This window comes from Xiphias gladius, chromosome 15 (genome assembly GCF_016859285.1).
Source record: "Xiphias gladius isolate SHS-SW01 ecotype Sanya breed wild chromosome 15, ASM1685928v1, whole genome shotgun sequence".
Taxonomy (NCBI): Eukaryota; Metazoa; Chordata; class Actinopteri; order Istiophoriformes; family Xiphiidae; genus Xiphias; species Xiphias gladius.
Genome location: NC_053414.1, coordinates 11,184,760 through 11,207,942, shown reverse-complemented (window position 1 = coordinate 11,207,942; position 23,183 = coordinate 11,184,760). Strand labels below are relative to the sequence as shown.

The 23,183-nt window shown below is 38.9% G+C and overlaps 1 protein-coding gene across 1 annotated transcript in view; it reads right to left on the bottom strand.

Annotated features, from left to right (window-relative positions):
* fbxw7 (F-box and WD repeat domain containing 7) overlaps positions 1 to 23,183 on the bottom strand; it is a 124,219-nt gene that overhangs the window by 18,899 nt on the left and 82,137 nt on the right. The window contains 2 exon segments of the mRNA XM_040145988.1: positions 3,681 to 3,822; positions 5,376 to 5,458. Of these exon segments, the coding sequence (XP_040001922.1) occupies positions 3,681 to 3,822; positions 5,376 to 5,458 (225 nt within the window).

The window sequence follows — 23,183 nt, the reverse complement described above, 5'->3', positions numbered from 1 at the left end:
CACAGTAACTTTTTTTTAATAGTTTCATTTACTTTGTCGATGGTGAGCTACAAACAGATTTATAGAACTGAAGTTACTTCCTGGTAACAGCGTTATTTCGCTGTCTCTCATTACTTAATAAAAGACTAGCTCCATGCAGGTCGCCGTGTTTACATTCATACAGAGTGGAAATATTGCTGAGCAGGTTTGCAGTATAATCACTTTGTTTGATGTCTGTTAAAGGAGAAGATTTCTGACAGTCTTTCTTTTACATTGCTAATGTTATCCTCACTCTCCACCGGCATCAGAACGATGTAGTGGAAAACAAAAGCAACTAGTCACAGTTTTTGTCAGTCCTCACATGATATATCCATCAACGCCGTAACAACAAGACATGTAGGGACATTTTTGTGGAGGTCTACGCTTATAGCCACCATCGGTATGACGTAGCTCCTTAATGCAGAAGTATAAATCCAGCATTACACATTATTTTATCAGCATCCCAAATATTTGCTGATGTGGAGCGGATGCTGGTGTCAATGAAGAAAAGGTGTAGCTAATGTAAGTATATTGATCTGCATGGGTTGTCAGCCACATAATACACCTTTAGACCTTTATCACAGCTAAACGCAATGTTATTTTTCAAATCACTAAAGTTTTCAGTTCAGCATTGATATCTCTGAGCAGCTATGTACAGTTATGTGTTTTGCTGGTGGGTACCACTATAGACAAATTTATCTACCTACCTACCTGCCTGCCTGCCAGCCAATCTATGATTGACCAATCGAGACAAATTTTTTCTTTTTTATTTCACTGCAGTCTCTACTTTTCTCTCTGTACTGTCCTCTCCAAAGGTTCTGAAAATAAATATTGCAGTTTGGCTATCACAGGTGGCAATGCACTATCACAGGTTATTAATTGCACATCCACATCTGGACTGCCACACCCAACACAGCTGTAAACAACTTACAGTGTTAACTGAAAACACAGCACTAGGGCATTACAGGATGATTGTTCCAGTTTACCTCCATCAAATTAGAGGCCTCAGTGTGCTTATGTAAGCCTTCTTTCCCCAAGTCTGACACCTTGATCGGAGCGTCTAGGAAGGATCCAGCTTTGTGCAGCATGTCTGTAACACCTTAATGTTCCCTACGTGCTCTCCACAGCAGCACAAAGTTGCTTGAGGCACCTGCCTATTTCTAGCAGCCAAGACATTAGTGGAAAATTTGTACACCAGAACCAGACTGTATAAACAGCGTTATTTGAGCTCTGTGGGGTTTTGTTTCTTTTACTCTAGCATTTAGCTGTTTTGCGCTGACTGTTGAATAGCGTTGCACTGTATGCTACACCCAACTGCCACAGTTGTTTTCCTCTGTTGAATGCTGGAATCTAACAATGATTACAGTCTATGAGGCAGGGTGGAAAATCTGGCACATGCAAACTACCTGTAATTTGGCAGCTAAAAGCTTAAGCCAGAGGTGCTGGTTGTGGAGGTAATCAAGGGTTTCAGAAGGGAAGACCACGTAACTGTTACTTTCTCCCATTAGTACTTTTGTTCCAACTGAATCCTCAGCACCACAGTTTCACAATTCCCAGCCTGAGAAAAGATTTTTTTTGTTTAGACCGCTAGAGAACCCTCTAACCTCTAGTTTGTTGTCTATTCATAAACATACTCAACAATATTTATTGTTTAATGTTGAGGCTTTGTGTTATTTTAGATAGTTTTTATCTAGTTTGGTACAGGTTGTGACCAACAGTTTAAGACCTTTTGTTGGTGCTTATGAGGCTATCAATATTGCAGAATTTTCCCGAATATTGATCTCAAACCAAATTTCTGGAGAGCTAAATGTATTCCAGGAGTTTCCAGGATAAGCTCTAGTGGGTAAATTGTAGTTTATTGTTTTTGGTAAACCCTATTTCCCCCTCAACATGTCAGGCCTACTTCTTCTTCAGTACCTGATTTCTTAAATTTGCCAGAATTTCTTTCAACAATCCCCTGAGAATGGCTGTGACACAAATCGGCAGTCAGCATCTGTGATCACAGCACTGATACTTGATCATGCAGGAAATTCAGGCTGGCTTACTCATGCACAAGTGTTACTCTTTTGATCAACTAATCATTATGACGATGGGCTAGTGATAAAACACTCAATTTCAGACATTCAGGGAAAACCCAAAAGTATCTGCTCAAAAAAATCCTGCTTAATTTAATGATGACGGAATTCTTCAGCCCTCAAAAAGACCTCAACCAAAAAGTTTACTGAAGTATGACTGCTATTTGCTGCTAAGACACCACAGACTGATTCTGCCTCATTGTTTAGATCGAGTTCAGATGAATTTATGACTTATTTAAATTTATTTTAAGACTTTAACAATGTATAGTCAAGCCAGGTGTGCCTGTATGGTGGTTGTATAAAAAAAGAATAGTTCAGCATTTTCGGAAATATTCTTATTTGCTAAATTTCCCAGAAAAAGCCCCACACATAAACCTCCATAAAAATCTCAATTTGTCTTTTTTAAACAAAGACTTTTTTGTACAGATTAAACAAACTATGTATAATACAAGCTAAGCTAACTGGCTAGTGGCTGTAGATTCATATTTAATGGAGAGACACAAGAGTGGCGCATCAATCTTCTCATTTAAGTCTCGGCACAAATACAAATCTGCGTACTTACCCAAAATCTCAAAGTATAAAATATAAAATGTGACTTTGCCATGACCATGTGTCCTTGTGTTTGCCTTTTAAAAGTGCAAAATCCCAAAAATAATGCTAAGCAGCATGGAAGTTTTTGTGAAAAACATTTGCTCTAGCTACAATACACTGCTTTGTACTTGTGTTTCCATCTGTAATAGATGCTACAGGCTAGGACTGGACTGGGGAATGTACAGAATGTAAATTTGAGGTTTATAGCCTATAGCCTGACTTGTCAGGCCTGAGGATTAATATATGTAAAACAGTTAAAGTGTCTCAGGTTGGCCCAACGATTCAAAAGATAATGAATTTAAAGTTCTCTTAGGTAATGAAATCCATGGCAACCAATTACACAGGAAATCGGATAGACCCCATCAAGGCTAAAATGTTTAAATGACATCCTATTTCCATGAGGTCTCATTAGAGCTGAAGTCTAACACAAAGGAAATGGGTTATTATGTTGCATCTATACAGAAAATGATAATACAGGAAAATTAATATAAAAATAGGTTAAACTATAATATGAAGAAATTGATGTAGAATTATCTCTATAATCTTTACAGACACTAACAGTAAAACAAAAAACAAACACAACTGACAAAATGACCTCTTTCGAAAACCAAAGTCTGCATTATTGTCCTTGGAAAACCAAGTAAAATGAGTAACTAGATAACAATGGGCTTAGATCATCCTGCAGTAACTTCTTTCTGTCAGAGGATCGCAGAAGACAACATCTGTTCAACTTTTAATACAGACTAAGTCTACAGTAGACACGTGATCTTATAACTCTCTTTAGTCTGAACAGGTATGGCTAATTCCAATTCCACGCTACAGTGCCTGTGTTAATGTGTTGGGCCAGAACAACAAGGCAGCAATTATCTCTGAGACTAAGCGAACATTGATTGGTCACAACATCTGCTTTTGGATGAGCTTTTGCTCGAGGGTTCGGAGTCACCCAAGGGAAAAAAGAAAAAGAAAAAGAGAAGAATAAAACTCGAAGGTGCTCACCTGAAATGTTCGGAGCCATTCTTGGAGACCCGTGGGTGGCTGGATTGAGGTGATACGCCGTCTCTGTTGCCCCTGACCGTTCGCTGTTCTGATGTGGCCAAATGTGGTGGGTGTGGCTGGACATGGAACAATACCTGTTGGGCTGAAATTTACAGGAAAAAACAAAACAACTTATGAGACATATATGAGACCTTTAGAGGCAAAGAGTGTAGGCATTAGAAGGAGGATGTGAAAGCACTGGAAGTATTACTGAAAAGGGAAGAAAATACAAACACTACAGACATATTAAGGATACTCTGTTAATAAGACCAATAATGAACACAATTTGAGGACACTTATATGTACACTGCACTTTAGAAGGAATTTTGCCTATAGCTGATTTGATTTAGCTGTAAAAACCCCAGTTGCTGAAAGCAGCTGTATTCTGCTGACAAATTCAAATAGAAACTATTCTTCTTCATACTTCATGGCGATTTCCTTAATTAACCCCCATTCTTTTTTGTGTACAAGTTGTATATACAAGTTAGGACCAAACAAACAGTTGTGTTGTTATAATAATAATGGTAAAATATCTTGGATTTACACAGCCAAGAAATAATTTACCCTCTTCAGGTCCAATAGCAGCTATGGTAGTCTTACATAATTGAGACACTTATAGAGTAATAGTTCAAAGAAATCTAAATTTACAAATGTTAATAAAAATACACACTGGACCAAAACATTGTGGCTTCTGAACATTATGTCCGTACATTTTTATGTCCCCTAAAGGAGAAGTTATTCTGAATGACTTACAGTATGTCAAAGTCACAAAAAGCTCAGTAAGCATTTGCTTGGAAGTGCTCCAAACTATTGTTTCTATTATTCTGTCCACCTCATTTGAGGGTAGGTTGGATAACAAAAGCACGGCTCTGTATAAGGTAATACAGTTCAACAGCATAGTTGCCCATTGTTAAATCAGAAACGCTCAACAAAAACTGAAAATTATAACCGTAAGTGAGGATTTATTGCAGGACTGCATTAGTTTTAGCTCGGTATACCTAATAAACTGCCAACTGAGTGCATATTTCTGACTCTAAGACTTCAAAGTGTGCAAATTTCCACATTTCTCTTCAGGTCCAGACTCTCCTGTTGCCAGAACCTGATGTGAAAAGCAGTACAGGACTTCAAAGGGCGCCCATGTGCCCTTGTAATGTAAGGGCAGCAGGAGAAACCGGCCAGTGGGCACCCTTAGTACTTCAGATTCTGTTTGCTGACAGCAAAATGGGAAACTAGGGGTCTATTTCATTATTGATTCATTTTTAATGGGAGAGGAAGCTGAGATGGAACCAGTTACATGGCAACATTTACAGTTAAGTGGCTGTGTTCAGTCTGAATTTTAATGTGGCTACATGTGAACACTTGCATTAAATATTCAGGGTTAGAGAAACATCTGGGACTGGATGCTGGAGATATAATGAAATGTGAAGCATCATTCTGTTTGAAGACACACACAGCATCTTTGTTCATACCTCATGGTAAACTGTCATTTCTTTTCATTGAAGGCTAATTTAGTATGTGTAAAGCATGAAAATAAGGAGATGAGGCTTTTTAAAATTTAATTTCTACTACAATCCTTTTGATCCTACGACGGGGAAATAAAAGGAGGCTATCGCAGTACAAGTGCAAGTCTTATGTGGAAAATGTAGGTTCCTTTACCTTGGATACTCTGGACCTTTGCAGGGCTTTTTTCCTGAAGGGAAAGATCGGACCTCGGGGCCATGGTCCAACTTTCTTTTCATCTAAGAAAGAATAAAACGAGAGAGAAAAAAATATCAAACATCACAAAAAAACTCTGGAGACTGTATTGAAACACATAAAAAATTGAATTATTACATTGCATCTTTCTGAGAAGTAAATAAGAATGTACACATATGCTATATAAAATTTTGGTAAATTGCATTGTTTGTATATAATATTTTCTTTCCCTTCTGATAACTTTTTAAGTTACTTTACTTTTGGATGAGAGGCCAGCTCTTGAAAAGAAAAATTTAAGAAAGAACACTGGTCATGGAAGTTTTTAAAAACAGTAGTGGAAGCATAAAATTGCTTTTGCAAGTTACAGACTTTGTTAACATTATGTCTGAAATTTAGCATTAATAAAATACAGACACCACAGTCTTGCAACAGCTTTATGCTAATGGAAAATTAATCTTTAATAAATAGGCTAGATATTCAGTTTATTAACATGTTCCATAAAAAAGCAGAAAGGTACAACCTATCCATAGATGAAACTGCTCAACATTATGAGATAGCACGATACAAAGAAGGTGCTTGTTTTACACTGCTGTGCTTTATTTTGATTATTTTCCATCTTGGAGGCAGATAACAAGGGAACAGTGATCCTTGGACAACCAGACACCCCATGATGTCCAGAGACAATCACACATTCACACCCAAAACGCCACGGGTACAGTGCGTTCATGCACAGGTACGGGGTGCATTCTTTGGCACTGAAGTTTGATTCATACTGATACTTGACAAAGAAAAACACACCAAGTCAGTTCTTTATCATTCCATATCACCTGCATGAACACACACCACCCAGTCCCTGTTACCACCTACCCCACTGCACAAACAAAGGAGTCTGTGTAAAGGGCTGGGCAAGCCAATTTTCTTCATCCCATGCCTGCCACTCTCTCTGGCAACGCTTCTCACCACACATGCAAGTGATCACCGTCTCATCGCCGGTCCCTCATGAATAAACAAGCAAACAGAGTAACTGAACGCTGATTCTAGGTGTCTGGCCAAAGACAGATATACAATGCGAAAGTCGGGCTTTGTGCTTAAATTAATTATAAATATATTTCATGTCTAAGTGAACGCTCAGCTAGATTTGATCATGGTGCTTCAAGTTTCAGCCTCAAGTAAAGCCACTCAACAAAAAGAGTGTTTTCTCAAATCTCTCTGGGCTTCCCTGTAAATTCAGCAATGTTGTATAAATCAGCAAAGGTATATTCTGACAATCAAAACACGTCATTATGTACATAAATGATTTCTTCCTGCAACGTAGCACATGGCATGTTTTTTCACAATGCTCTTTTACTTGTGATTTGCAATTCATGCTTTTGTACTTTCATTTACGGTCAAAATTATTTGGCAATAGTCTGTCTACAGTTAGAGTCCAGCCTGTTGTGTTGCAAAGCGGAACCTGTACTTAGATCTGTCCTGCTATTGTAGAAACTGGCACTGTCTTATAGAAACCACATTCAAATTTAACTTTTGTTTTGTCTTTGAGGCAAACGAATGCTCTTACGGTGTGTATATGTTATTGAAGTGCTGCTATAAATGCTGTAAAAGAGCAGAGTCTTGGGTATTTGACTCCATACTGTCTGGATTTACAGTGGCACGATTACATGTCTCCCCTTAAGATATGTGTTTTTTGTTTATCACTATAATTTGGTGAGTGTGTGTTTGTTTTCTCTACTGTTTCAGCCTCGGGGGCATATTTTGAGAACAGCATGTGACATATCAAAGCAATGATGAACCAATATAAAAATTTTTTTAAAGAAAAGTGAAAATGTTTTGCTTCTAACATCGGAAATGCTCAATTTTAATATATGATATGCTGATATCAGCAGCTGTATCCATGGATTAGGGATCAACACAGGATCCTACCTAAGAATCAGTGCACCAAAGAAACTGACAGACAACCAAAGCCTGAGTTTATAGAGGTATGTGTACATGACTAGCACACACCAACGTGTACTTCAGGTTAGGTGCCCCTGGACTGGGATCTGACCAATGGTTTGTGATCTTTTCCTCACAAGTCAGCTCATGTGTGAAGCTGCAGAGAGGTTCAAGGAAAGAGCCATAAAAAATCTCTAGCAATCCATGGTGGAAATATATAGAAAAGGTGATGGGAAATTTAATCTCAGTGGCAAAAGCCATGTAAAAGCTAAAAACATCAAAAGCTAAGCAGGTATGTAAGCTTATCTTCCACTTTTCTACACATTTAACATATCTGGCTGTCAGAGCCTGTTTGATTGCTAAAGAACATACACAGGGTTTTCTAAGATATCCCTGCTTGTTAAGATCTGACTCTTAAACCCAACTGCCTTGTTCTTAGAGCAGTGATCTCACTGCAATGGCAGTTCAGTAGCCAAGGAGAGCCTGGGTGTGTGTATGCATGCATTGGGTGTGTGCGCCTTTGCCTTGTGTGTGTGCGTGTGCGTGTGTGTGTATGTGTGTGTGAGAGAGACAGAAAGAGAAAAGGGGGAGTCCTGGCTGGCTTTGAGTGTGTGCGCCTCTGTTTGTACATTTTTTTTTTTTTTTTTAAACAAAAAAAAACAAAAAACCTCAAACTAAATGCGGGCATGGAGAAAAAAAAACCAAAAAAAAAAACCATAGCATGTAACCAGCCTTTTCTTGTGTTTTAGCCTGGGAAAAGATAACCAGGGAGTTTTTGTAAATCACTACTAATCAGTCCTTCCTCCTTCCCTTTCCCTATCTGGCCAAAAGCACGACAGATGGATACACAGAGAGTTAATGATATTTTAAAGACAGCAATCGCTCATACATAATGTGTTGATTCATTTCAACGAAGGCTGCATCCTGCAGCATCAGTCATTTGAAACATCTTTTCTCATTTCTCAAATAGTGTTTCAAGCAGACATGAAACAGTTTCATCATGTGAATCAGCACTGCTAGAAATGCAGAGACAGTTGCATCCGAGAACTGGCCACTCGTAGGGCTGATAAAAAACGATAACTCCGATCATACAAATCAGTCTTCATGATTTCATTTCTGCTGAGTGCTGGCAGAGAGTGGCACGGACATATCTGAACTCTAGGGGCTGAGTTCAAAAGCCTGATATCTTAGAATGAGTCAATCCACAAAATGGATGGAGAATACAAATGAGCAAACATTCAAATCTTTAAACGGCTACCCACTGATTAAGAATTACTTTTTTAACATAATTATTAGGATTAACTGAGGAAAAGCTTCAACACCACACAGAGTGCACACACAGCTACATGGGGAAAAAAAAAAAAGGGGGGATTTTCACAGTCAGAATCTGAAAGATTACCAAATTTGTTTACATTACACGCTCTGCATAATGGGTTCCCTTTCATATTTTTGTTTGTAAGCTGCATTCCCAACTAAGAGAGCATCCTTTTACGGCTGCCATCCAGCCATAATACACCCAACATCCTTGAGGATATTCTACCTCACGCAGTCTGACACAGTGACCCATTATCTGTGCTTGGAGCCTGAGGCGAGTGCACAATGTCAGGGAATAGGCTACTCCAACAGGCAACAGCAGACTGGTCACAAGCATGCATCTCTGGCAGTCCACTTTGGTCAGTGCAAAAACCACTGCTGCATAATGTGGGGTCGTAAGAAGCCTGCGAACTGGAGAGGTTTTTCGGGGAAACCTGGCTGTTTTAGTGCCTGAAACTGTTAGTTATTTACAAAAATTAAAGTCTACACCTATGAAAACACAGATGGAGGTGATATCAGTCATCTACATATGTTGTAGTAACTAGGTAATGCGAAAGGGAGGACCACAGTTGATGTTCAGGTGCAGAGAGCATCGAGCCAACGCTGAGGCAAAATTGGACAGTTTCCGTCCTCAAACGTGAGATTCCGTAGTGTATAACGCAGAATTACGGGCATATTTTCATCCGGCATTGCAGATTTAAATGGCCATAAAAGTGCCACAGCCGAAAACGCAGTCATCATCCCTGAATCACGGCGGTGGCTTTTATTCACGCGGCCGAAGTTACTATGACGGCGAAAGGATGCCAAATCGCGTCGTGATATTACAACGTTTAACGTGGCGCTCACATATCATAAAGGCCCCGGCAATTAAAAGCGGCGTCTCCGGGGGTCTGCTACACTGCTGTTCCTCCTCCGCAGTGGCCGCACAATCTGCCGCGAGAGGCGCGTCAAAGATAATGAGGGCGGCAGAGCGAGGCGAACATTCAATAATAAGAGACGGGGACGTGTCGGAGGTGACGCGGGCGGGTGGATGCGAGCACAAATCCTACTCACTTTGTAGAAAATCATCTTCAAAGTGCCGTAGAACCCCATCCTTGTAATCCGGTGTGTTTTCCTTTTTTTTCCTCTTCAGTGACAGTCGGCGAAGTCCAAATCTCCGTGCGTGGCGGCGAGAAAGCGCTGACAGTGTGAGGGCAGTGTACTCTCAGGTAAATCCGACGCCGTCTCTGATGGGAACATGCTCGGGCACGTCACCGGACGGGCGCGCATGCAGTAGATAGTAAAGGCATTAAAAAAAAAAAAAAAAAGGGGGGGTTGGGGTTGGGTTGGGGTGGGGAGGGGGTGCTCCGCCGTGTCACGCCGACTTAAACGGGGGTTCGGTCGGTGGGTGAACAATGCGATGCGACGCGACGATCCCGGAGGTTTGTGCGCCGCCGTCCAGCCTCGCCGAGCAGGGAGTGAACAAATGAGGGAGAAAGAGGGTGACACTCGGCAGAAAGGGGGAGGAGTGGAGGGGAGCGCGTCAGAGCGCGGAGCAGTGCCCTCTTCCTTTCCACAGGCTGCACGACGGCTCCTCCAAACAGGATCGGATTACAGCCTCCCTGGTGGAGACGGCAGGAATGGCGCAGTTCAACATCCAACGCGGTGCGCTGCGCATCCTCGGCGAGCAGGGTACCGGGGGGGGGACGTATGTGTAGCAGAGAGGCAGTGCACAGGGACCGGGAGGGGCACGCACTTGTCCTTTTGCTTAGGAACGTGGACCCCCACTTGTTGCAAAGACACTTCATCCATGTACGCTTAAGCAGGGGCTGCACAACACTACTTCTCTTTATTTGATTCGATTGGATTGGATTTTATAGGAGGCATCCTCATTTAAAAAAAAAAAAAAATCTTTGCGTCATGTTGATTATGTCGAACGCTACATTTAGTTGGCTGTGAATCTTTTCAAAAATAAAACATATGTAAAGGGGGAAAAAAACCTAACCACATAAAGTAAATTTACTGCAGGACTACAATTAAGTGTAATTTTTAGGTACTTGTCCTGTATTTTGAGTACTTCTACTTTTTTCTACTTAATACTTCTTCTCCACTACATCATGAAGGGGAAAATAATTTTTACTCTATTACATTAATGTCTGTAATTACTATTTACTTTTCAAAGTACAATTTTACATACAAAATATGATATCGGTTCCCAAAATATTATTTTCCTCACTGATTAATCTGAAAAAATTTTGATTCATTGTTCCGTCTATAAACTGACAGAGAATAGTTGAAAAAACAAAACTGCCTGTCACAATCTCCCAGAGCACAAAATGATGTCTTCAAATCGGTTGTTTTGTCTGACAGTCCAAAACCCAAAAGAATTCAGCAAATGTTTGGCATTTTTGCTCAGCAAGTGACTTAAATGATGCATCAATTATTAAGATTGTTGTTGATGAATTTTCTGTTGATCTATTAATTTCTGTCAGCTCTAAAAAAAAAAATATGTTCCACTGTTATAGATTAAACTTACCCAAAAGTATATGGAGGCAGTAGTAATTAGCTCCACCATAAAGTGTTTATGTGTTAATGTATCAATAACAATGATCCAGTTATATAATAATATAACACTAACAGGGCCAGTCTGAATAATGAGTACTTTTACTTTGATACGTTTCATACATTTTGTAAGTACATCTTATTATTCATATTTATCTTCTTGCACTTGAGTAAAATTTTTAATGTAGGACTTTACATATTTATCGTGTGGTATTGCCATTTTTACTTACATTAAGTAAATGATCTGAAAACCTCTTCCACCACTGCATATATACACTGAACATACTGTACTGCACTGGAGTGCTGCATCAAAAACTGTCAACATCTCAGCCAACAGATCACACAACACGAAATAGTCCGCCATTGTAACCCATCAGGCAACAGTGTGAATGGACTCCACATCTGCTGCACCTCCTTATTTGCACACACATGGAACAGGCCAATATTTGCATTTCAGTATGGGAGGTAATAGCTGACTGCACCTGCCCAGTTTACAACACTATAGGCACTGATGATGGCCTCACAACAGTTACTGCAGCTTTAGTTTTAAAAAATACATGAACCTTTAGTGCAGATGAAAGCAAACTGTCACAACTCAAACTGCCTTTTCAATGGGACAAATAGTCATCAAGTAAACAAACCAATGACGGCTTAGCCTTTTCCTTTGCTTAGCCATACAAGATAAATACACTAGAAGCTTTTTGTTTGATTAATTTGGACAAATTGGGAACAGGGAATATTAAATAGTGCCCCTGGCCAACTGTTGTGTCACTGTGCTGCAGAGAACAAACTGAAACAACTTTCTCCATTAAACTGACCATTTACTTAACATTTGTGTGTAGCTTAAATTTAAACTTCAGCATGGGTTTGCTAGCTCCTGGGCATGCTACACCATTATTTTCTCCTACAGAAATGTTTTAGATATCCAGGTCATACCAGTTTGGGCCGAGTCATTAGTTTCAGTAGGTCTTTAAAATGTGCTTCTTTTGACCTTACAAGACACCAGCATTAAATCATCAAAACAGGGAACACAATGAGGGATCGTGGGAAGGGCTCTATTCACAGGTGATGGCACAATGAGATCTGGCAGCCTTCCAGATGCTCCCGGCTTACACCTGTAATTACTTAGTGACCTAGTATAGGGGGCAGTTTAGGGCTTGTTACTGAAAAAACAAACATTTGTCAAGAGAGGACCAGTAAAATGTCCCACAATTTGAGATTTTAGATCAAATTGCTAACTTTTGGACCAGGCAAAAGAATAAATGTGGCATGACCTTTTCCATAGTAACTTACCAAAGGTTAATAAAAACACACTTTAAGATGTAGAGTTCTATGTTTTAAAAAAAAAAAAAAGTCTGGATGAATGTGGTAAAAGATATAAAACCTGATTATCTGAGAAGACATGATAGGTGGCTAATCTGTGAATTTTAGTCACGCTTTCTCACCATACTCAACGAAAAGCATCGAAGTCAGTCGACGCCTGAGAGCACCAGCCAGCCTGTTTCAAGCTTTGTCTGTGTGTGTTTAAGGTGGCCCTCATGAGAAAGGCCCTCCGGTTGCTCTCTGTCGGCCCAACCTTTACACAGCGCATTGGAATGCTTGGCATGCTATATGGGGTTGCACTGTGGCCTTTGAATAGGCCGTGGCCTCCTTTGTCGCTCTCCTTCTGCCAGTTAGTAAAGCATTAACAGGCCTCTCCCCCTGATACTGACCTCCCGCTCATCACACCCAAAATCCTGCTGGTCAGATGTAAAGCTGCATAAAACAGGTGTCTCTCAAGACGAAAACAGTTTTGACTATCGTGTTTGTTGTTATCAACTAAGAAACAGTTTCAGGTAATAGTGTTCCATCAGACATTGGCTATTTTTGCTGAAATATTTGAACAGCAGACAATGTATAAAAATACACTCATTACATTGCAGTGCAGTACATAGCTTGTGGGGAAATGCAAATACTGTCTCATTTGACTGCACAAATAACAGACAACATCAATGCTAAGGTTTCAGCGTACTGACTCAACAGATACTCTATACGCCTGCAGATAAGTTTAGCATCCTTGCATGTGTAAAGATACGAGGCAGCAGTTAATTCATTCATGCAAATATTGATCATTTTCCTTTTCAGTTTATTTATTGAAATGTTTTGATTAATGAAATTATTTAATCTACAGAATGTTAAAAATTATGATAAATGCCCGGCACAATTTAGCAGAAAACTAAATCTTGTCCTTATATTGCTTATGTGTTATCAACCAAATATGCTAAGATACTTTAAAATGATACGAAGCTGAGAAATGCAAGAAAATCTTGACATTTTTTAGACGCAACTGTTTAGGTCATTTTGACTCGATAAATGTCAAACAGTAAAATAATTTAGAACTGAGAATATTTATCAATTGCTAGACTGACAAAAAATAAATCTGCCACTATTTTGATAATCCATTACTCATTTAAATCATTTTTTAAGCAGAAATGGCTGAAACTCCTTGGTTGTAGCCTCTCAAATGTGAAGATTTGCTTGTTTTCTTAGTCCTGTTATTTTATTAATTTGAATATCTTTGGGTTTTGGACTATTGGTTGCACAAAAGAAGCAAACTGAATATGTTAACTGACTTCGAGATACTGCATTTTTTGCTATTTTCTTGATAGGCCAAATGATCAATGAATTATCTGAAAAAAAAAATACCTAATAAAAGTTAGTAGTTACAGCAATAATTTGATTAATATTGTGAGATTATTTTTCTGTTATGCTTCTGTTCTAGTGAGATTGGAGAGATGTGACCAGCCAACTATTCCAAATCAGCAGATGTTGGTGGGAAAAAGCTACAATACAGAAGAAAGGGCCTTTCTTGAGCAAATGTTTAATGTGAGGAGGTGAACTTGAGCGAGGCAAATACTTCTTGGGCAGTGATGCATCACTAAACGGGGCTGTGTCATTGTGCGATTGTCCTCCACGTGGAAAAAATGAGGACCAGGGGATCTCCTCTCAATAGATTTTTCTGAAATGGTGAAGTGCGAGCTCTATTCCAGGCTGGAAAGATGCAATGCATGTGGGGGAGGATTGATGAATAAGGAAACCATGGATCATGGAATTCTGCAAAGCATAATAGCAGCAACATCTGCATGGAGTGGAATTAACATATCCTACAGCCACCCACGCGACAAACATTCAAGTTGAAGAGGTCAGGTCAGAAATAGAAATTAAAGAAAGAGTGGTATCTCTCTTGTGACATCAATAGGGTTCATGGAAAATAAATGGAGAACAAAGGTCAGTAATTGCAATAATTGGAAATTTAGAAATTGGAGTTTCAAGAGAAATGCAACATTTTAAAATGTACACAAGTGGCACAATGAAAATGAAAAAAAAAAAATGTACAAAAGCTTCAAAACTGAAGAATGAACAATGAAATTCAAAGAGCCACTGTCCAGCGTTGTAAACATGTTTGCACTGAAAGGCTGAAGACATCAGATGCAAATGTGGTTGTGTAATAAAATACTCAGCCAAAAATAATGTTTTGTATTATTTGTTGTTTATCACTGAACTGAATCTAAATGGGAATTTTTCCCTGTTGAAGAGTGGTTAATGTCACATTTGACCTATCACAGCATAATAAAACCAATGCAGTGCAGCTTGATTATACTATACTTGTGAAGTGATGATAAGCTCTAGTATTAATTGGTTAACTAAAGACATTTAACCATGTGATTGCATTTGTGCAACCCAGACTGGTGACAAATACAAAAAATCTATTTATTTTCTATAGTGTTTTAACAACAAGCAGAAAGGAGGAAATCAGAAAAGCACAATGATGATTTAATGCAGAAAAAAATTGTAATTTCTTAGCTGTAGACCTCCAGTTTGTCAGAGGGATGGGAGACTATGGTTTGTTTGTTTTTGTTTTGTTTTTTTATAGCCTCCTACCAGAATTACAGATGTAACCATGATTTGAGTCCCTCCTACAGGGTCTATACTGCATCTTCCTTTAGTGATGCACTGCTACTTCATGATTTACAAAGTAGAACTCAATATGTATAACAACACATATGGGAACCATTCTTAAACTTAAACTTTAAACTTCAGATACACTTTCACTCTAACATGGAATCTACAGAACAGACTGGATTACAAAGATGAGCCTATATTGTGACTACTTCCCTCGCGGAAACTGAATGTCTAGAGCTTTGTTCTGTCCTAGGTCATCAAACAACAGCCGGGAACAACGGCTATACTGTCTCCTTATTTAGTAATGTGTAGTATAAAAATTGACCACAGACAGAAATTTTATAGACAGACCATTAACTACCTCCTAAAAATACGAAAGTTTAGTGTAAGAAATAAAGTTGTGGCTGTCCTACTAATGTTCAGTCAAATTGGAAAATGGCTTCAGGCTATAACAACACGTAGGTTTGTTTAATATTTTAGCAATTATGCACATAATCTCACTTGAGGAGAATAATATGCACCTGCTGGCAGACTACAGTTGTTCCCAGCAGGACTACAAGGACACCAGGAAATCATCCACGCGTCCTTGTAGTCCTGCAGGGAAAAATTGTATAGTTGGGGATAAAGATGGACACTACATCAATAGTTTTTCTTAGAGGTGTTCAGTTTTTAGCGGTAGAAGTAATGAAGTCCAAATAATCAATGAATGAATGTATGTCTCTCTGCATTTTAAAGACTGGAATGTTGCTCTGAATCAATATATTATCCAATAACAATCATCATAACCAAATCCTAAGGCCATCAGCAAAGTGCCAAAAGCATACAACAGGTCAGTGCCAGTAGCTTGCTGTAAAGTGCTGTAAGAAAAAGCTTCAAAGACAAATTTGTGACCCTCTCAGAGAGCCACAGCCCCATTCATACTGATCTTCATGACATTTGACCTACAACATAGCTGCAAAGTTGGGTAGGAAGTTTGAAAGGCTCAGATTTAATGAGTGACTACTCTATACTGCATCACCCAAATCATTTGAAGGGCACGTTCAGAGTCAGGTTTATTTATATAGCCCAAAATCACAAGTTTGTCCTCTACAATCTGTACAATATATGACACCCACAATCCTTAGACCCTTCATACAGTTAAAGAAGAACATTCTTTCACAAGAAAAAATGTGGAAGCATCACTCTTCTATGATGAACTGGCATGTTAAAAGGTGCCATACATATAGTGTAGATAGTAGTAGCTGTGGTAGATTTGCATTCTTAAAGGGGATCTATTATGCTAATTTCCAGCTCTATATTTTTATTCTGGGACTCCACTACAGTAGCTTTGCATGATTCACACTTCCAAAAAAACCCGTATTCATCTCAAACTAACTGTTATGCAGGCCCTCAGTTGAGCCTCTGACTGAAAAGGGGAATATTAGCTCTGGGTTCCATAAGAGCCCACTTTCTTCTGATTGGCCAAACATCTGGAAGCCTGTCGAGGGACAGCGCACGAAGTGCTTGTGAGCACCGCCTCATCCTCTTAATGGTGTCGAAAGCAAACTGTAAAACGAAGTAACTAGTAACTAAAACTAAGTAACATAACATAATTGATTGCAAATGGCACTTTCTCAAATCCATCGGTAAATGCTCAAGCTCTAATCCGATCTGGAATATGAGAGTGGATAGCACAAACATCCGCAGCAACAAAGATGACAGCAAGACGTCTCTGTTCGGTAAACATTACACCCATTAACTGCATATTGTGTTAAATAACAGTGGATAAAGTCTTTCAACATTCAGCCGAATGTAATGAAAAACATCTGCTGTTCGGAAATAAAAAAGCTAAAGTTGCCGGTAAAATGTTATTCTTCTGTCGCCAAATGACTGTATAGTAAATCTGCACCTTCGGTTATTTGTATGCTGGAGTACATTAAATGGCTATACTACTACTCAAGTAGACTGTTTTGGGAGAACAAGCGTTGCTTGGAGTGGATGACTGTGTAAAGAAACCCAGTAGAATTAGGAAAAGCATGCTAAGTCCCCTCTAAGTAAATAAAATGTAAAGTACAACATAAAGTAAATATTAAGTGAAATAAGTTATGAGTCTCTAGCGAAGACCTCGGGACATGTGAAGTTTTGAAATGAGCAAAAGTCAACTTTTGTCAGGACTGTCTAAAAGTGTTACAGCAGCTTTTGGCCCTATGGAGGAGTGAGGAAACTTCGATTTTCTGTAAGTAAAATAACTTCTATATAAATTCTAATATATTATGCGATAAGTACCTCAGAAGGAAGTCACATACTATACCTTCTAATGGCAAATTGTGAAGGAAAAATTTTACCATAGAGGTATTAACATTTTCCTCAATTTCTAATCCCTTTTCCCGTGATGAGGCCTATCTGGTTTTGCATTTGGATGCTGCCTGAGCTGTCATATCTCATTCAGAAATGAAAGAGGGGTTATGGAAATGTGTGTGATGAGCCAGGTGAAACTTGGCTGGGGCTGGCATCAACATTTACACAGAAACGAATAAACCTCTTTAATCATCCAGAATTACCACTCTGCATCCCGGATGAAGCTGAGGGAGCCAAATTGTTCATGCTCGGTGTTACCCGTCATCTGTAGATCCCTATATATGCTTGAGAAGGTGGTGGGAAACCGTGTGGGGACATTCTGACACTTGGTCACATGCCTTGACCTGAACTCACTACAGAAACTCACGCATCATGGTGCCTTTGGTATTTTTTTCCCACCTCGTGATACTGATCTCACCTGGAACACCATCTACCCATATTACCCTCTCTCTCTCCAAAAAAGCAGTAATCTGCATATTTGCTGTTCCAAATACAGGTTTTCAAAGGAAGATATGCCTGAGTAACCTCTGACTGAGATTTTACCTTAATCTAAGTGGATCAGACGATGCCATATAACACTTTCTGTTATAAGCAGTGATATAAGCAAATATATTGAGTATTCACCCTTCTTTTGGGTATTAACCTAAGTTTTAATCATCCAAGCTAGGGATGGCTCTAGGGATAACAATATCTGTCAGTTGGTCCACTACTTTGGTCCAGACTGAAAAATATCCCCAACTATTGGATGGATTGTCATGAAATTTGATACCAGACATTCATATACTCCAAAAGGATGAATCCTACAACTTTGGTGATCCTCTGACTTTCTCTCTGGTGCCACTATGAGGTTTACATTTGTGGTTTTGAGAACTACTGGAAGGACTGACATGAAATTTGGTACAGACATTCAAATCCCCTGCAGGGTGATTTATAATCACTTTGATGGATGAATCATGATATATATGCTTCGATACCGTGAGTTTTCAACAAGTGCCATCATCGGGTGAAAGTTTCATTTTGCCCAGTACTTTATTGTATGACCAAATACCTGCAAAACTAATGACATTCCCATCATCATCAAATGATTGTCAACATGATGAACATGGTAGACATTATACATGCTAAACATCAGCATGTTAGGATTGTCATTGTGAGCATGCTAGCATGCTGATGTTAGCATTTTGTTCAAAACTCGACTGTGCCTAAATACAGCCTCACAGAGATGCCAGCCTGGCTGTAGACACTTCATACAATATCACAGTGCTGCTATATGATGTATACATGGAATTTCTCTGTATTATCAAAGGACACATATTTTCACTTATTCTGTATAATTAAGAGTGTTGTGTACTGTAAATTAAGCACTTTTGATAAATGTTCATCCAGTTATGAAACCTTGCCAATGAATTTTAAGATTCCCAGAAGAACAGTAAATACTCAAAAACACAGCATCTCCGCTATCTAAGCTATTCTATGATGGAAGAGGAGCTCTCCTTTTAAAAATAGTTCAAAGTTATATGCCAGTGGCACTACTAATTATACGAATGTGCATTCTCATTGAGCCTCCTCTGGAAAAGACTGAAGAAGAAGAGAAGCAGGAGAGTTTCCAGGGGATTGATGCTGTTACCTTAGTAATGTTCCTGAAGAAGGTTCCTCGGAAAGTCAACAGTACTAATGTAGGGAAGAAACCCTAAACATTACAGAGCATACTGTGGTATCTTCTTCAACATAATAAAAAGGTGACGAACAAAAGAGCAAATAGTGCAGGACAGTACTCTCTTCACTGGTAAGATAAATGGTATGATGCTTTTTTAACAACTTGTACAATAATGAAGCTTAAGAAAGTTGAAGACAGGATGAAAATGATCAGCGAAGGCCCTGAAAGCAATTTTGTCTTGAGGATGAAGTACTTTAGCAGTTTTCTGTCCCTTTTCTGAAGTTTAAACTGATAACTAATCCTTCTGACAGATGAGCCTGACTGATGAGGCAATCTGGAAAGAATGCAGGTGAAGCATGTCGCAAGTTTACTCAGCTGGAAGTTGAAAACCAGGCTCTTATTTTTGTCATCCCTATTTTCGATAGCCAGGTTAAGTGGAGAAGTGGCACAAATGGACAGTGACTTAAAAAAAAACCCAAACATTTGATGGGACTGAAATGCGTGACTCCCATGTTGATACACAATCCAATTCCCAGAAAGTGAAGGGCACATTTGATCTTGTTTAGATGTGTCTGCTGGCCATGCTCTGAAAGCCCGGACTCTTCTCTAAAGTGACTGTTTGGGATTATTGTTATCTCTGGTGGACCACCAGCAGAGTGGTTGATAGCAACCTTTTTAGTGCCTAACTTAACTTATCAAGTGCCATGTCTGATGGCACAAAGTGAGAGTCACATAATGGCTATATTTTGAAAGAAATCAAAAAGGCAGCACATTAAAGTACATAAATCTTGATGAAGATGAATGAAGCAATGTAACAGCAATGCAACTTGCATGCAGACTGTGTAGTGGAAATGACCAGATTTTACTCAAGTATATGTTATCTAAAGCCAAACACAGACTACTGTGATTGTGAATTTACTGTAAATGCAGGTTTAACATGAAAAAAAAAAAAAAAAAAAGGATGAAAAAAAAAGGAAGTAGTTATATGTGCATCTTTTGCACATATTAAATACTGAAAAAGAAAGTTGAAAACATTTGTTTAATGAATTTGATTAAATATATCCCATTATATACGAAAATACTGTATGTAATAGAAAAGTGAGTGCGTCCACATAAATGGGATGAAAGGTTTTTACTCAAGAAGGACATATTCTTCTGAATTAGCTTGCTACTGTTACTATCAAATTCTTCCAGTGGTGAATTGAGACTCCAAAATGCAAATGAAACGTGTATTGCTTCTCTACACATTAACAAATACAGACACTTAAAAGTGGCGTGCACTGAACACAAAGGACGTGGGGCTATTACTAAGCAAAACAGCTTGAGGGAAACTGAAAATTGCTTGTGGACAAAGTGTATGAGAAGATGATCATAAGTATCACAATGATTCGGTTCTTGAATTATATTCTGCAATGGGATCATGTTCACTGAGTTTAATCTACCTTCCTGATAGAGCTGAAGCAATGCCAGTTAATAAAAGAAGAAATATTTTTATTCATTAGGAGGAAAAGAGTGGATCTCATTGTTCTGAAGAAGACCTGTTCATGCTACTGCACAGTATAGTACAGCATACTACTGTAGTGAGTATAGATAATATAATAGATAATGGATAATAGTGATGCTGAGAAAGACACGTCTCCAAAGATTTAAATGTCTACAGGGAATGACAAAGGTCAAGGGTCATAAATGCTTAATTTCAGGAAGGGCAGAGGAGCAGTGAACCTTGGATTGCTTGCAAGCATGTTTGTTTGTTTCATCCTCCACACCCCCAAACACATACAGACAAACAAATACTTGATTCTACTGCAGTAGCTATCCAGGGGAAACATACTGCATGTACTTACTGAGAAGTGGAAGAAATTTGCATATTGCCGTACTCTTCTACATCAATTTTTTTGCTTCATATGGGAAAAAATTACCAGTCAAGTCAAAAATAAATAAAAAAATGATGTTCAACCATAACAATACCACATATAAAGACAACATAAGTATAATATACTGTAAGTATAATCTACCAAATCTAAGATGTGAACAGTAACAAGAATAGGACATTTATCTCAAAAGCTTCGTCTTCAAATGTAATAAAACCAATCAGGAAAGAAGCACAGAACTGGTTAAGTCGAACAAATGTAGTAATTAGGTGTGCAGTAATAATTGGTAAGGCTGATGTTATAGATGGTTGCCATATGGCCACTGAATCCTGAGGTGGAAATGTGTCTGGCTGTGAGGGTACGCAGTATGGGGCCTCTGTGGAGTTACATCCCATGCTGGGCAACATGGAGACAGACGGAAGACAGAGGAAGAACCCAGCTACTGCCAAAAGTAAATCTTGAATCGCTGGACATGCATTTTTTTTGTAAAGAATGAAGAGTATGGAATACTTTGCGGCCATCAAAACCCGTCCCACAAACTAATCAAAAGCCGAACTTTAACCTTGTGTTTTTGAAATATCTGCTACAAGAACTTGGTTAACGATGCTGCTAATATGCTCGAAGATAAACTGACATTGTTTGTTAGAATAAATTGTTTAAGGTCAATGTTCAGCAGCGTTTTAGTGAGCAGTTCAAAGCTGCTGGTGGTGGATTATACCCTGGAAGCAGTGGTTATGTCTCACTGATTTGATTCAGTTTTGCTGCAGTCTTCTCCTCCACCCTGCCTCCAACTCATAGAGCTTCTGACACATACTCCTAAAGAACTCCTACACTCTAAAACTACACAGACAACAGTGCTCTCACACTTTCTATCTTGCAGAGAACTGATAGGAGGAGAAGAGTATATTGGGTCATTTAGAAAAGCACCTCTAGGAGCTGGAGTTTGTTGATTTATTTGCTCATGTGTGTTTTATGCCATGTATAAAGTATACAAGAATTCCCCAAGAGCTCTGCAAAAGGACAACACAATGCATTGTGATACATTTAGAATCATATATATATATACAGTAGAGTGCAAGTCCTGGGCAGAAGTTGATATTGATTTCGTCTCAAGTTTGACAATACATTCTGTAAGCTGCAAGTTTCTCTCAACGATCCTTTCTAGAAGCTTAGTTCTTTATCTTCAAACAAACAAACAAAAAAAAACTGCAGAGTAAAATATTTAAGTTTTGGTTTTAAATTAACACAGGATGTGCAGTTTTTGATTACAAACGCCACTGCTATCGTAGTCATTTTGTGTCCCTGCTCTGAAAGAAATAAATGGACCTTGTTAAACTGTTGAAAGTTGACTACGGATTGCCTGAAATAACAATCCTTGTCAGTCCTGTTGGTATTTTCAGTTTAGAATTCAGTATTTTCAGGGTTGTATTAACTTCAAAATATCTATCCATTTAACACAGAGGTGAAGTTATAACACGCTGTAACATGCAAATTTTCATTTTGCGGAAGGAACTGTATTGTTAGTTCAAGCTGTCAATTGTCCCGCTTCGTTCTTCAAATCTTGTCATTCATCTTGATGAGCTGTCTACCTTGAAACAACATCTAGCCTCAGGGCGCGCTAACCGGCATCTGTAGAGCTACTGCTGGCATCGGAGCAGCCATCTGCTGCTCCGATGCCAGCAGAGGAAAGTAAACATGCCTTCCTAATGGTGCCGTTCTCCTGGGGCAAACCAGTAAGCATGAACAATTGAAAGTTTAAAATATTGGCCTTTGACCTTTGTTGTACATAACGTCATTTTTAAATGCCTCAATGAATCTTGAGAATGACTGAGAAACAGCTGGCTGTTGTATCACTTAAAATGTATTTTAATGATTGATACAAACATGACCCTTTGATCCGAGGGCTTTCCTCTCTTTGAAAGGGACAAAATCTTTACAAATTTAAGAGTTATTAGAACTCCGCCTACCACATATCCATCAACTGTTTGTTGAACGGGTGAATGATTGTCACTTCTTTTTTATACAGAGTTGGTTGACATGTCATGCTGTCACTTCTTTTACCAACTCTCCCAACAAAGAACCTACGCAGCCAAAAGGCCAGTCAATAAAATAGGCACAAGAGTGGAAAATGGATGTGAGGTTGGAACAACTTTCCCAAAAATAGACTTCCCCCTC